Raw genomic sequence first — 13441 nt, 5'->3', positions numbered from 1 at the left:
TGCAGACATAGGGTAAAACTCCTGCAGGAGTTATTAGGAGACAGCTAATATTTTCGCAATAAATTATCCAAATATTTTTTTCCCCTATTAGTTATTCTTCTCTGTATGCTCATAATCCTCAGATTTTTTTTTTTTAAGTTTAACTTTTTCAACGGTTTTCCTCCACCATTTTTTTTTTCTTTTTTTTCTTCGTATATTAAAGCCATTAAATTGTATTGTAAAAATTTGGGTAGTAAATAATTCATTCATTTCTTTGTCAATTATCTAAGCTCCTGCTTTAACCAAATGATGTTTTGCAACCTGGAGAAGAATTAAGAATTAAACAGTAAATGGCCGAAGCTGACACGCCACTCGGTGTTTATTACCTTGACGTACTTTTTAAATTACAAATCAAATCTCTTTAACACCGCGATGTCACTAATGCCGCCAGCGTTGAAATTTACTATGATAAAGCAATATGATAATTGATTCAACCACAGTTCAGAGTATAAAAGGATGAAGATTCAGAGATATTAAATCCCATATTTCTAACTATATCATCAACAAATTACATAAAAAATGACTGCCTCTCCAACAACTGTCTTCATTTCTGGTGCTACTGGATTCATTGCTCAACACATTATTACTCAACTTCTTACCAAAGGTTACTCGGTTGTCGGTTCAGTAAGATCAACTGAAAAAGGTGAAAGCTTAGTTAAAATTTTCAATAATCCAAAATTCACTTTTGAAGTTGTTAAAGTTCTTGAAAAGGAAGGTGCTTTTGATGAAGCTTTAAAGAAACATTCTGAAGTTACTGTATTTTTACACTCCGCTTCTCCAGTTACTTTCAATGCTGAAGATAATGAAAGAGATATTTTAATTCCTGCTATTGAAGGTACTAAATATGTTCTTAAGTCTATCAAAGAACATGCTCCTCAAATCACTAGAGTTGTCTACACAAGTTCTGTGGTTGCTACTGGTACTCCACAAGAAATTAGTGATCCAAACTTTAATGGTGGTGAAACTACTTGGGGTAGTCTTACTTACGATCAATCCAAAGAAAACGGATTTGCTGCTTATTTCGGATCCAAAACTTTTGCTGAAAAGGCTGCCTGGAATTTTGTTGAAACTGAAAAGCCAAATTTCACTCTTTCAACTGTTAACCCAGTTTATGTTTTTGGTCCTCAAAATTATCATAATGGAGAAAAAGAATTAAATGCTTCTGCTCAAATGGTTGGTAATATCTTAAAATTGAAACCGGATGATGCTCTTCCTCAACTTACAGGTACTTTTATTGATGTTAGAGATGTTGCAAAAGCCCATATTCTTGCGTTTGAAACTGAAAAGGCCCAAGGTAAAAGATTTGTTCTTTCCAATAGTCGTTTTGATGCTGAAGAATTAGTAGAAGTTATTACCAAGAACATCCCAGAACTTAAGCAAAAGCTTCCAGCTGCTAAATCTACTGGTGATAGAGCCACCGGAAGAAGTTTATTAGATGATTCTAATGCTAGATCTATCTTAGCCATTGATTATATTTCTCTTGAACAATCTGTCACTGAATCTATTAAACAGATTTTAGGAAATTAGATGAGGTTGAGCTTTATTATTTTATGATTCTTCTATTCTTATAGATATTATAGATTTCTTATAGATCTTAATACATAGTTCAAAGAGCTTACAGAACGATAATAGTGTAGAGAAAAGCGTTAGTAATAAATGTTTTAGGTTGCATTCTCAAGGCTGCTAAAAAAGGGTAAAAATAACTCCGTTGCCCTCCAGACAAAAAATATTTTTGATTCGCTCTTTATTATACAAAAAAAAAGTCTAAATTAATTCATTTCATCATATATTGAAATACACAAATAGATTAACAAGATTATCGACCAACATGGTGTAATCGTAAGGAAGGAATTGAAATCAATTTTTACCGACCCTGAGTTGTCTTAATCCAACTATGTGGGTGATGATCACAACTCCTGCTCCAAATACCACCACTAACCCACACATCAATCCCGCTGATCCATTAAATTTAAGATTATCGAACATATATGGGAAGTAAAATGGGCCACAGAAAGCAAATATTTGTCTAACAAAAGTAACAAATAAACCAATATCCGTGGCTTTTTTGGGATCACTGTCAATTGCAAAAGTAATTAAGATTGTCATACATATGTTATTTCCACATGCTGCTATAGCGGCTCCAATGATTGGTGCTATAATCCAATGACCAGGAGTAGCCTTATTTAAATAAACTCCCCAAATAACTAAACCAATAACCACAAAAATGAAGCCATTATAAGAAACCCATAACCTGTCGACGATAACTCTTTCACCTCCTCTTCTAGCAATAGATTTTTTCATCCACCAATCTGAAAGAGGACCTGCTAAAAATTCACCTATAGTAGAACCAATTATAAGAGCAATAAATTGATAGGATATCTGTTGAGCATCCAAGTTGAACAAAATACCCATTGCTTGTGGTAATTCAACAATAAGAACAATGTTGGCATAACAAAACACCACTGATATTGCCAATGTTGTCATCATAACGTTAAAGTGCCAGAACAATTTGAATGGTCTTAAGAATAATGCAAAAGATAATTCTTGATCAGGATTTCTATTAAGTCTCAATACCTTACTTAAGATCCAATTTGTTTGTTGAGGCTTATCATGATGTCTAACATATACAGTTTCGTCGGCAATGTACCATAATATACTTTGAACAAAGTTCATAATAGCAAATACAAAATAGATCCATTTAGTTCCCGCATGCTGTTGGATAAAACCACAGAAGAAAGGTCCAGCAGTAGTACCAAGGACAAGACCAACTGACCACCAACCGTTTTTCTTACCTCTTTCGTGTGCAAATGATAAGTCACCAACAACACAACTACCTGCAGCGTAACATGTAGAAATAAAACATGCTACTAAGACTCTAGTTGCCATTTGTTGCCCATAAGTTTTTGCAAAACCACCACCAATATTTAAAGCACAACATAACAAAGAAGCTATACTTAAAAATCCATTTCTACCGTAAGCGTTCATAATAGGAAGCCAGATGAGTGGCATACCACCCAAAACGGCAATTTGAGCAGAAGTTAGATAGGCTGCAGTTGGGGTTGAAATATTATAAGCAGCTGCCATAGGTTCAAAAGCAGGTGTCAATCCACCAGCCATAAAAGTCGAACTAAAAGTCTGAAAGGCTAATAAAAGAATTTCTGAATTCTTTTTCCAATCTGGCCAATTTAAAGGGTCTGCTGGATCACTTGAAGGAAGTGGATCCAAAAACACGGTTCCATGTCTTTCTATAAGATAAGCCTCATGTTCAGGACCCAACTCAATCTCAGCTGGACTGTTAGCAGTGGAATCTTCAATATGATCGTGTGATCCTTTTTCAAAATCACTTGGTAAAGGCATAATTATTAGGTGATTTAATTACAATAAATTCTAACATTCAAAAAGGTCTTATTGTCTATCTATATTTATAAATAACGAAATCGAATGCAAAATATTTCTCAACCAGAAGAACTAATATTGATGGGTATTGTAGGTATGAGGAGTATTAGCCCAAAATTACTCGTATTGTATATCAAATTAAGATAATAATTGAAATCAAGGATTCTTATAATTTAAGTGGTAATTAGTTGGAAAGAAATAATCCGGCTTAAATCAATTGGCATACCCCACTTAGGCTTTTGCATTATAAAATAAATATTGGGAGGGTTGTCAAGAATGTAATATGTCAAGCACGATATTAAACGTATGCCTCAAGATATACTCATTTATTACCAAGAGTCAACAAAGCTTGATAAAAAGCTGGAGTATTGGAAAAAGGTATAACCGCACTAAAATCTTCTGTTTGACCAAAAATTATTTTTAACTGCCCCACAAGACAACCCCACACTCTCTCGTAATATTTTATCTAGCTCTAATTATAGTTGGTTCTGATTGCTGGAAGACATTAATTGTAATCCGGTATTGCTCGTGTATGCGTTTTTTAAACCTTATGGCTAATGTGGATAGTCATTTACTTGAAAATAATACATCGGGGTTAGTCGCTCAATACAAAATTGAGATCTCTCAATGTTCTGATTTAGATTATAACGAAACTACTCTTAAGTTGCAAAAGGTGAGGTTGTTGCCGTATCCTTTGGCAGTTAAATTGAAATACTCCTGATTCAGATTGCAGCAACTAAAGCTAAAAATAAGCAAATAAAGACCTTATATTGGCTGTAAATCTCTAACTAGTTAGTTACCAGAAATTGGGAAAACATATAATATTACCGCATCTTCGGAATGTTTGAATATCATGACGGCAATTTTGTCTCTCAATGATAATTAAGAAATGACGTTAAACCCAGACACAGAAAGAAATGATATCCTTTCGGGTCTATCACTTTTGAGTCTTAGTTGCGTTCAAATCATTTGTCATACATTCATTTAAATTAATAATATCTTACAATATTTTAATCTCTTAAAGTTTAATTAGTTTCATAATGGGCTTTGCGTTTTGGTGTAAGATTCTCGGAATAGACTTTTTGCGGCTCAAGCTCAAAACAAAAGGTACCCCTCCAAGATCTTTGCTTTGTGAAAAACAAACCTGCACTTAACTGAAAACCCAAATCAAGTATTAATATATAACAAGAGCAACTGCTAGAAGTAATCAAAAATGCTGCATAGGAGATTGTTCTTACAACAGTATCGAAGGATGACTGCCGCTGCTGCTGTTAGAATAAATATCCCCTTGATAATTGGTGGTGAAGAGATCAAGACAACCAACCAATACCCAGTAAATTCACACATAGATCCCAATGCAGTGATTCATAACTTTTCAACATTTAATATTAAAGATAGTTCATTATTGGACATGTTATATACTTCAGCTAAGACAGGGTTTGAGGAATGGTCAACTACGCCATATGATAAGAAGATCAAAATATTTCAGAAGGCGATTGCTTTATTAAATGAAAGAAAACTGCAATTATTCGATTCTCACCTGGACATAGGAGGCCCTGCTTGGTTTGCTGGATTTAATGTTGATGGTGCAATTGGACAAATTGAAGAATATATTAGTCATTTATCAAATCCTATTGGGGTTGTTCCACAAAGTTTAGATACTGAACTAGCCTTAACTATTAAACAACCGATTGGTCCTGTATTAGCTATTGCTCCATGGAATGCACCAGTTATATTAGCTTCTAGAAGTATTGTTGCACCATTGGCTGCAGGATGTTCAGTTATTCATAAAACTTCTGAAAAATCTCCATTAGCTTCGTATTTATTCGTGAAATGTTTTCATGATGCCGGTTTGCCAAAGGATGCTTTACAATTGGTACATGTTTCTCCACAAGATAATCCTCAATTTTTAGAACAAGTGTTAAGCTCTGGTGTGATTAAAAAGTTAAACTTTACTGGCTCTACTGCTGTCGGAAAGAAGATTGCGGCAGCTGCAGCAAGTCATTTGGTTCCTTGCCTTCTAGAACTCGGTGGTAAAAATTATTCCTTAGTCAGAAAAGATGCTGATCTTTCAAAAGCAGTTCCTAATATTATCTGGAGTAGTTGGTCTCATAAGGGTCAGATCTGTATGAGTACAGAGAAAGTTTACGTTCACGAAGATATATATGATACATTTAAGGGTGAAGTTTTAAAGCTTAGTTCTGAAATTTCCAAAGATTCTGATTATGCTATTCCACAAAGAGATTTAGTATTTACTAAGAAAATCATTGACTTGGTAGACGATGCTGTTGACAAAGGGGCTCAAGTTTTGTTCGGAGATTATAATAAAGATGAATATTTAAAAAACAATTCAATATCGCCATTAATCATAGAAGGCGTCACTGAAGAAATGCTTTTAGATACCACAGAAAGTTTTGGTCCTATCTTCACTATTCATAAATACAGCGACGAAGATAAATTAATCAAACAATTGAATGATTCACCATATGGTTTGAAAGCTTCCATTTGGTCTCAAGATATAATGAAAGCATTATCTATTGCCAAAAGAATTGAGATTGGAGGAATCCACATTAATCATTCCACGGTTCACGATGAAGCAACTATTCCTCACGGAGGTGTCAAGAGTAGTGGACATGGTAGATTCAATAGTTCATGGGGTATTGATGAGTTCTCTATACTTAAATCTATTACAATTAATTAAGAAAATTGGTTTGACATATATAACGTATTACATAAAATATATAGTAGCATTATTGATCTATGAGTGGAGCATCATACTTAACAGATTTATAGTCCCAATAAAAAGTTAATTCGTTAGATAAACCTTGCTTAAGCAGACATTGTTGTTCAAAGTTTAAACCAGCTAATCTATCTGTAATATAATTATTGTAGTCCGAATATTTACACGAGAATCCTGGACCCTGTAAACAATTCGATATAGGCATGACGGAATCATTTATAATATATCTCACATAAGATTCATTATCGTTACATTTGAATTTCTCAACATAAATTCTTGCCCCTTGAGGTAACATTTCGGCTGCACTGTATGGATTTGGAAATGGAATTCTATCTACTGGAAGTTCTTGTTGTGGATCAATTATACCTAAACAACTTAAATACATTTCCATATCTGTATCATGAGTAAATGATATCCAAATTTTGTTTTCTGAATTATTATCCTGTAATAGTTTCAAAGTTGCTTTAATCATTTCTGATCCGACTACTCTAGATTGTGAATTTCCTGGTCCTGTGGTATAATAGTTTCCTAAATCAGTTGAATAGGAACTCCTTATAAACTCTTCGTTTGTGAATAGATTACAAAATGGAGATGACCCTTTGACATTGATTTCAAATGCACACCAAAAGAACAATGAATTAACTTCGGAAGGAGTTAAATCCAAACCAGGATTATCTGTCTGGAATCTGGAGAGAATATCATTAAGAAATGATCTATCATATTGATTGAGTTTCAGTCTATTGATCTCACTATCTAAACTTGAACATGCATATCTTGGAGTCAATGAATTTAAACCCATATCACCATCTTCACTAATGACAACGAAATCAATATCGTCTTCATTATAATCATCACCTAAGAAACCCTTCATAAACGCTTCTGAAGTCTTATAACATCTTTGTGAATTGGTCGTAAATACTGGCATACGTGAATTTGAATTATACAAGGACCCATACTTAGTTCTAAACGTAGACCCATGTCTCAATTCGTCTCTTATACCATCAAATGGACTATTTGCATTGAATGGGGAAGTTTCCTTTTCATAATTGTTAGGATCAGTCACGAAGTATTGATATTCATTTAAAAACTCTAGATCACCTTTGAATTGATTTGGATAGTCTTGAAATTTTTTGAATATTTTTTCAAATTGAACTCCATCACCTTTCGATGGATATCTTTCTCCATGTCTTGATAGCAAGTGAACTTGCTCAACTTCACATTTATGCGGTATTTCTGTTGATATTCCAAATCCTGGTCGTTGTATGTATGGGGCAGATCCACCTAAATATTTCACCACATTATATTGTTCTTTAGCAGCTTGCTGAGGAGTCGCGACAGTGTTGAAGAAGGAGTTGTCTACTAGTAGTAACCCATGATTAAATAGCTTTAGTAGTGATACCATTGATTGGTGTGTGATGCTTATCTATAGCATTTGATATTTGGCAAAGGACCGTATCAAGCTCTTTTATGTTTGATCCAAGTATCGCGAGTTTTTTTTGTTTGGTAAAACACGTGTGGATAGTTGCAAAAAAAAAAATGAACTAACATTTTTATAGATTTAAAGAGCTTATTATCAGGTCATTTTGGAGCATATGTTACGTAACCAGTGGTAGAGAATGCTACCCGATGTTGAAACTTTATATATAGGAAAGGAAGTGATTAGCGAACTACATTTAAGCGATAATTAAAATAAAATGTTTGAATGAATTATAATGGTAAAAAATTGTATTAACTAATATAATCAAGAATTGAATATATATATGTGTGTATGAGCATATAACTAATAATAAATAATAGAATGATAATGACAAATGCAAAAATAATTAGCTTGATGTTGTGTTGAGATATTTAATCTATAATTATTTTGATCTATATTCCTCTTTTGGAGAGAATAAAATTTTGATATGTTTTTCTTTATGATGAATTAATTCTAAGAATCCCTTTTCAACTCCATCTTCTAAATGGATTTTGGAAGTGATTAATAATTTAGTTTCGTCAACTGGAATTAAACCTTTTTCTAAAGCGTCAATAACTTCTTCAAAATCTTCTTTAACAAAACAAATGGATCCAGTGACCATTTTTTCAGAAAGGGTTAATTCCATTGGGAAATGATCGACTGCCTTATGAGCCCAAACTGCAACGTTGGTTGCAACACCTCTAATGTTTAAAGCTCTAACACTGGTTTGATAAGTAGCTGGAACCCCTGAACAATCATATGAGAAATTAAAACCATAACCACCTGGTGATAAAGCTTTTAATTCTTTAATATTTTCTTCGATTGATTTCCCACTTGGATCATGAACGGTTACACCTAATCTTTCAGCTAATTGTCTTCTTGCTAAAGCCGGTTCACTAAGAACGATTTTCCCAACGTTATTACCTTTTAATGCAAAAATAGTGGTCAAACCAATTGGACCACCACCTAAAATTAATGCCGAAGAATCTTTTCTAAAATTAGAAACACGAACTGCATGCCAACTAACGGCAATGGGTTGAATCAAAGCAGCCACATCCATTGGAATAATTGATTCATCGAATTTAACCGCTTTTGTAGCGGCAGTTACTAAGAATTCAGAACAACCACCATTATCGAACCCTAAACCTTGTAACCCTAAATAAGCACAAGCATTATAATGACCTTCAAGACAACTGGCACATTTTTTTTTATTAAAGTTTGGAGAATCAGGGAATCTATATCTATCGAAGCAAGTCCCAGTAACTTCAACTACGACTTTATCACCCTTCTTTAAAGTTGTAACATTTGAACCAACGTCAAAAATTTCTCCACTAATCTCGTGACCCATACATTGAGGGTAAGGTAAATCTGAAATTTCATTTCTGGTATCTTTTTCACTAAAGAATATTGGACCATCAGTAAATTCTTTTAAATCTGAACCACAAATTCCACAATAGTGAACTTTAATTTTAACGTCATCTGGTCTTGAAATTTGAGGTTCTTTGAAATCATCATGATAACGGACATCTCCTCTATCGTGATAAACTATAGCTTTCATTGGAATTGATTATGAGTGTATAGTAGTAGTAGTAATAATAATAATAGTTTGTAAATAATAGTAATAAAGATTATTGAATTGGAATAATAATAATAGTACTATTTAAGTAAGTATAATATAATGTATTAATGTAATGTATAATATAATAAGTATGGAGAACCAAAAGGAAAAAAAAAGAAAGAAGAACCTTAAAAGAATATATGAATAAAAGACAAAGGACAATTGCTTGACCTTATATACCAATGACCAAAGTGTTGATGACTAGAGGGTAATTAAGATGAATATGCATAGAAATGAAGTAACAAAATATTTGAAGTTGTTGATGATTTATTTTTTTCCGTATTGGGACTTACAATGACTTCTATAAATTGGGGTACGTGTGGAATGATCAAAAAAATTAATGTTTAATTATAGGTTAAATCAGAGTTAAATTTTAAGGGTCATGGGTAAGTTCTAAATAGTAAAGGTAAATATAGAAGATGTTGTTTGTTGGCTAATCTTTAATAAACGTTTAATGTCTTCTTTGATATTTGATCTACAATTGTGTTTAGATACTGGTTGCTCATAACCAATTAGAGTGAATGAACTTAACCTTAACCTTATATCTATTCATAACTATATCTATCAACTATTAGAAGATGAATGAACCCCTCCTGCCCCCTATTCCATTCCCCAGAATCCACGTTGATACAATACACACTATAATATAATATGAGATGATAATGTATAATCTGATCTGTTACATTATCAAGCCAAATTTATGATCATTCTATTTAAACCTCCAAGCCTCAACGGAAACTATCCTCGGCTGATTCCACTTTTTTTTTCTTTCTCTGCGTGCCGGATTTATATCAGCAATTTTTCCATTTGATGATACCATACTATACTACCCCAGACAATACATCATCATTAACTTTAATTGACTAACTTTAATCTTGAGGCTTATAGGTGTTAAAAAATATTTATGATTTATATCATACCTAAACTTTTAAGGATGATTGATTTTCCGATTATGGATGATTTATTTACTATTTACTCCTAAAAATATCATTGATCTCTTCATATTATATTATTGACGTATCTTTCCTTGCATATTCTTAATTGTTCTATTTTTATCTAAACTCGGATTTTCTTTACCGATCCTTGTTCGTATATCCCTCTTCCCCACCTTTTACACCGCTGTTTGCATTAATAAACTGGAACGTAGTATCTATATTTTAGTCTATAATTTGCTTTGGTAGTTGACTTATTTATATTTAGTAGTGGTAGCATCACCTGTCTCACTACCAAAAGTCTTCACTAGAAAAACCTTACCCTAAATCGGGGATTTCACGGTGAGTAAATATGACTAGTATGACTAACCTTACACTTTTTTTAAATGATGTATATATATATATTATTATTAGACAGTTCTATTTACAAGTCAATAAATCGATTGTTTTTAACAATCCAAATGTACTCTTCCTTATTCATCTAATGATAATACACTCTTTTGAGATGGTAAATCACTAGTAGCAAACTCTTGTTTAGCTTTCTCTATTAATTCTTGTTCTTGAGCTTTGGTAATTGGTTTAACAGTTTGATTAGGTGGAACAAATTTGAATTTCCCAAATCCAAATTCTCTATCAGTCATCTTACTTAATACATATAATTGGGATCTAACATATACCAATAATGCTTCAATATGTCTAATATCAACATTTGGATTACCATTAAATACATTTCTCCATAATGCTGATGCTAAAGTAATATCATCAGTCACCAACCCTTCATCATATGTTAACACTGATCCTAATAATTGTGTATGATAATCTTTTAAATAACCTTCAATAATACGATTTGAATTAATCTTTAATTCTTGAGCCATTCTTAATTCTAAATCTCTAAATAATCTATCCACTAATTTTTGTTGATAATCTTTCCCATATTTAAATGGTAAAGCTCTCATTCTAACTGATAAAATCCAATAATGTAAAATACTAATTTGAAATTGTTGATTGAATGATTGAGGTAATTTTAAAGTTTCATAATAAAACTTAGCAGTATCACTAAGTGGTTCATCAGGATAATATAATCCTTGCCTTTTACATTCACCGAAATATACTGAACCTGCCACTGGACCTGATCTTGATTTATCCATATCAATTTGAAAAAGTTTAATCACTTGTTGACCTATGGATTGTTTCCAGCCTGACATCTTATAAGTTGGATCATTTTCAATCGAGTTATCCGACAAGAATGGACCCTTCAGACTGGCTTGACGAGGATTGGTCTTTAAATCTTGTTTTATATTAGGTAATGTTGAATCAGCTGCTAATTGACTTGGTGATTCAACCTCTTCGGGTTTTTTATATTTATCTAAAATGCTATTTTTACTTTCAAATTGAGCAACTTTGGTGGTAGATATGCGTCTTCTTATTATTATGCTCGGACTAGATACAACGAGTCTTCGACTGCTTCTACTCAACATGGTTGGACTATGATTATGGATATTTGGATATGGTAATGATTATATATATTATCAACAGGTGCAAACTCATTGGCGAACTTTTTTTTGATGTGCTTTTTTTTTATTGAAATTTGAAGTCATGGTCTACATCATTACCGCAATAATTAATATAATATAAGATCGATATTAACTATTTAAAGCTTATACTATTCTAAATTTTTAAATCTTTAATAGCTTGGGGAATAACTTTGATCTCTTCTACTTCGTGATAAACATTAGTCTCACCATGCTTGTTAAAAGTGTTATACCCCCAGTTATTATTATTATGGAAAAGAGCTCTATTATATGGGGTTAATTCATATCCATTTTTCAATTTACTAACTAAATCAGGATTCGAAGTATAAAATCTTGCAAATCCAACCAAAGTTCTATCATCAGCGGTATCATGCATAAGAGAAGTGAATTCTGGTGCATCATAAGTATAATTACCTGCTTTAATGACTTTACCTTTCCAAACTGCATAAACGAAATCGTTTGATCCAGTCTGATCTTCAACTGCAACATCGTAAGCACCACTGGTCCTTGGCTCAACAACAGAAACATAGGCAATTTCTTTACCTGCATCAGCTCTCTTTTGTAGTTGATGTAATAAATAAGAATGCGTTGTAATTGGGTGAACTTCATCTTTATGAGCTAACATTCCTTGAAAAGTTCCCCACGGAGAAATTCTAATACCAATTTTATCAGCCCCAATAACAGAAGATAAATGATCAACTAATTCTAAGAGAAGTCTAGCTCTATTTTCAATTGAACCTCCATATTCATCAGTTCTTTTATTAGTTACCGGTTGTGAAAATTGATCTAATAAATAGCCATGAGCAAAATGAAGTTCAATATAATCAAATCCAGCTTCCATTGATCTTTTGGCAGCTTTAGTGAAAGTATTATAAATTAAATCCTTAACTTCTTCAGTTGATAAAGCTCTAAGGATAACACCAGCATCTTTTGCTTCCTTTTCAAAATGATCATTTTCAAAAATTGCAGAAGGAGCAACAATATCAAATCCTTTTTCTTTGGCAATTTTAGCAGCAGCAACTCTACCTAAGTTCCAATATTGATTAGAAATAAAAGATCCATTGGCATGAACTGTATCAACAATAGTCTTCCAAGCCTTGACATGTTCATCAGTGAAAATACCAGGAACATTTCTATATGCCGAGTCTTGAGGAGATATAAATGTACCTTCTGAAATAATTAAAGAACCAGGATATTGAGATCTGTCAGTATAATATTTCAATTCTAAGTCAGATGGAGTATGATCATCTAAAGCTCTAAATCTTGAAGTTGGAGCATAGACGATCCTATGAGATAATTCGTTCTTACCAATTTTAATGGATTTAAATACATTTGTATCCTTTAATGGTACACCTTGAATAACAGTCATAATATATTCTTTGTTTAATGTTAGCTTTAATATCTGATATTTCTTACGTCAATCTAACTGTCTATTTATACTTTGGTTGTAAAACTTTAGCATCAGTCATCAGGTGGAATCATTTTTAACAGCCACAACGCATATTAATAATAATAAATCACCGGAAAAATACCAAATAACTCCATTGAGATTACAACGGATAGATCAAAAAAAAAATTTCAATAATATAAGATTGATAACATCCGTTAGAGCTCGGTGTTACGATGTTTGAATATCTTCTCGATGTTAAGCAGTATCAGAACTACTTGAAACCGAGTTAATTTCTACAATAAAATCTCATTTCAGTCGTACATTTGTAATAAACAAGC

At 32.6% G+C, this 13441-nt stretch overlaps 7 protein-coding genes across 7 annotated transcripts; 2 read left to right on the top strand and 5 right to left on the bottom strand. All coding sequences in view use genetic code 12, as the record gives it.

Moving 5' to 3' along the window:
• The first annotated feature begins 401 nt into the window (after window positions 1–401).
• On the top strand, window positions 402–1731 carry DFJ63DRAFT_97928 (SDR family oxidoreductase). Its single transcript, XM_064909273.1, has one exon. The coding sequence runs from the start codon at window positions 559–561 to the stop codon at window positions 1564–1566; it is 1008 nt and encodes a 335-aa protein (XP_064764237.1). The 5' UTR covers window positions 402–558; the 3' UTR covers window positions 1567–1731.
• A 165-nt stretch (window positions 1732–1896) lies between these two features.
• On the bottom strand, window positions 1897–3396 carry DFJ63DRAFT_334467 (major facilitator superfamily domain-containing protein; the record flags this gene model as incomplete). The annotated part of the gene is made up of 1 exon (XM_064908038.1): window positions 1897–3396. The coding sequence occupies one exon, from the start codon at window positions 3394–3396 to the stop codon at window positions 1897–1899; it is 1500 nt and encodes a 499-aa protein (XP_064764236.1).
• A 1291-nt stretch (window positions 3397–4687) lies between these two features.
• DFJ63DRAFT_285266 (uncharacterized protein) lies at window positions 4688–6136 on the top strand (the record flags this gene model as incomplete). The annotated part of the gene is made up of 1 exon (XM_064904886.1): window positions 4688–6136. The coding sequence occupies one exon, from the start codon at window positions 4688–4690 to the stop codon at window positions 6134–6136; it is 1449 nt and encodes a 482-aa protein (XP_064764235.1).
• A 24-nt stretch (window positions 6137–6160) lies between these two features.
• Window positions 6161–7805, bottom strand: DFJ63DRAFT_97925 (histidine phosphatase family protein). Its single transcript, XM_064909272.1, has one exon. The coding sequence runs from the start codon at window positions 7575–7577 to the stop codon at window positions 6186–6188; it is 1392 nt and encodes a 463-aa protein (XP_064764234.1). The 5' UTR covers window positions 7578–7805; the 3' UTR covers window positions 6161–6185.
• Window positions 7806–8034: 229 nt separating this feature from the next.
• IFE1 (putative dehydrogenase) lies at window positions 8035–9189 on the bottom strand (the record flags this gene model as incomplete). The annotated part of the gene is made up of 1 exon (XM_064904868.1): window positions 8035–9189. The coding sequence occupies one exon, from the start codon at window positions 9187–9189 to the stop codon at window positions 8035–8037; it is 1155 nt and encodes a 384-aa protein (XP_064764233.1).
• Window positions 9190–10654: 1465 nt separating this feature from the next.
• DFJ63DRAFT_284741 (uncharacterized protein) lies at window positions 10655–11659 on the bottom strand (the record flags this gene model as incomplete). The annotated part of the gene is made up of 1 exon (XM_064904839.1): window positions 10655–11659. The coding sequence occupies one exon, from the start codon at window positions 11657–11659 to the stop codon at window positions 10655–10657; it is 1005 nt and encodes a 334-aa protein (XP_064764232.1).
• Window positions 11660–11754: 95 nt separating this feature from the next.
• Window positions 11755–13401, bottom strand: DFJ63DRAFT_97671 (alkene reductase). Its single transcript, XM_064909265.1, has one exon. The coding sequence runs from the start codon at window positions 13080–13082 to the stop codon at window positions 11850–11852; it is 1233 nt and encodes a 410-aa protein (XP_064764231.1). The 5' UTR covers window positions 13083–13401; the 3' UTR covers window positions 11755–11849.
• Window positions 13402–13441: the final 40 nt, after the last annotated feature.

Source organism: Scheffersomyces coipomensis, assembly GCF_036884675.1.
Source record: "Scheffersomyces coipomensis strain NRRL Y-17651 chromosome Unknown DFJ63scaffold_2, whole genome shotgun sequence".
Lineage (NCBI taxonomy): Eukaryota > Fungi > Ascomycota > Pichiomycetes > Serinales > Debaryomycetaceae > Scheffersomyces > Scheffersomyces coipomensis.
This window is presented reverse-complemented; position numbering and strand designations above follow the sequence as displayed.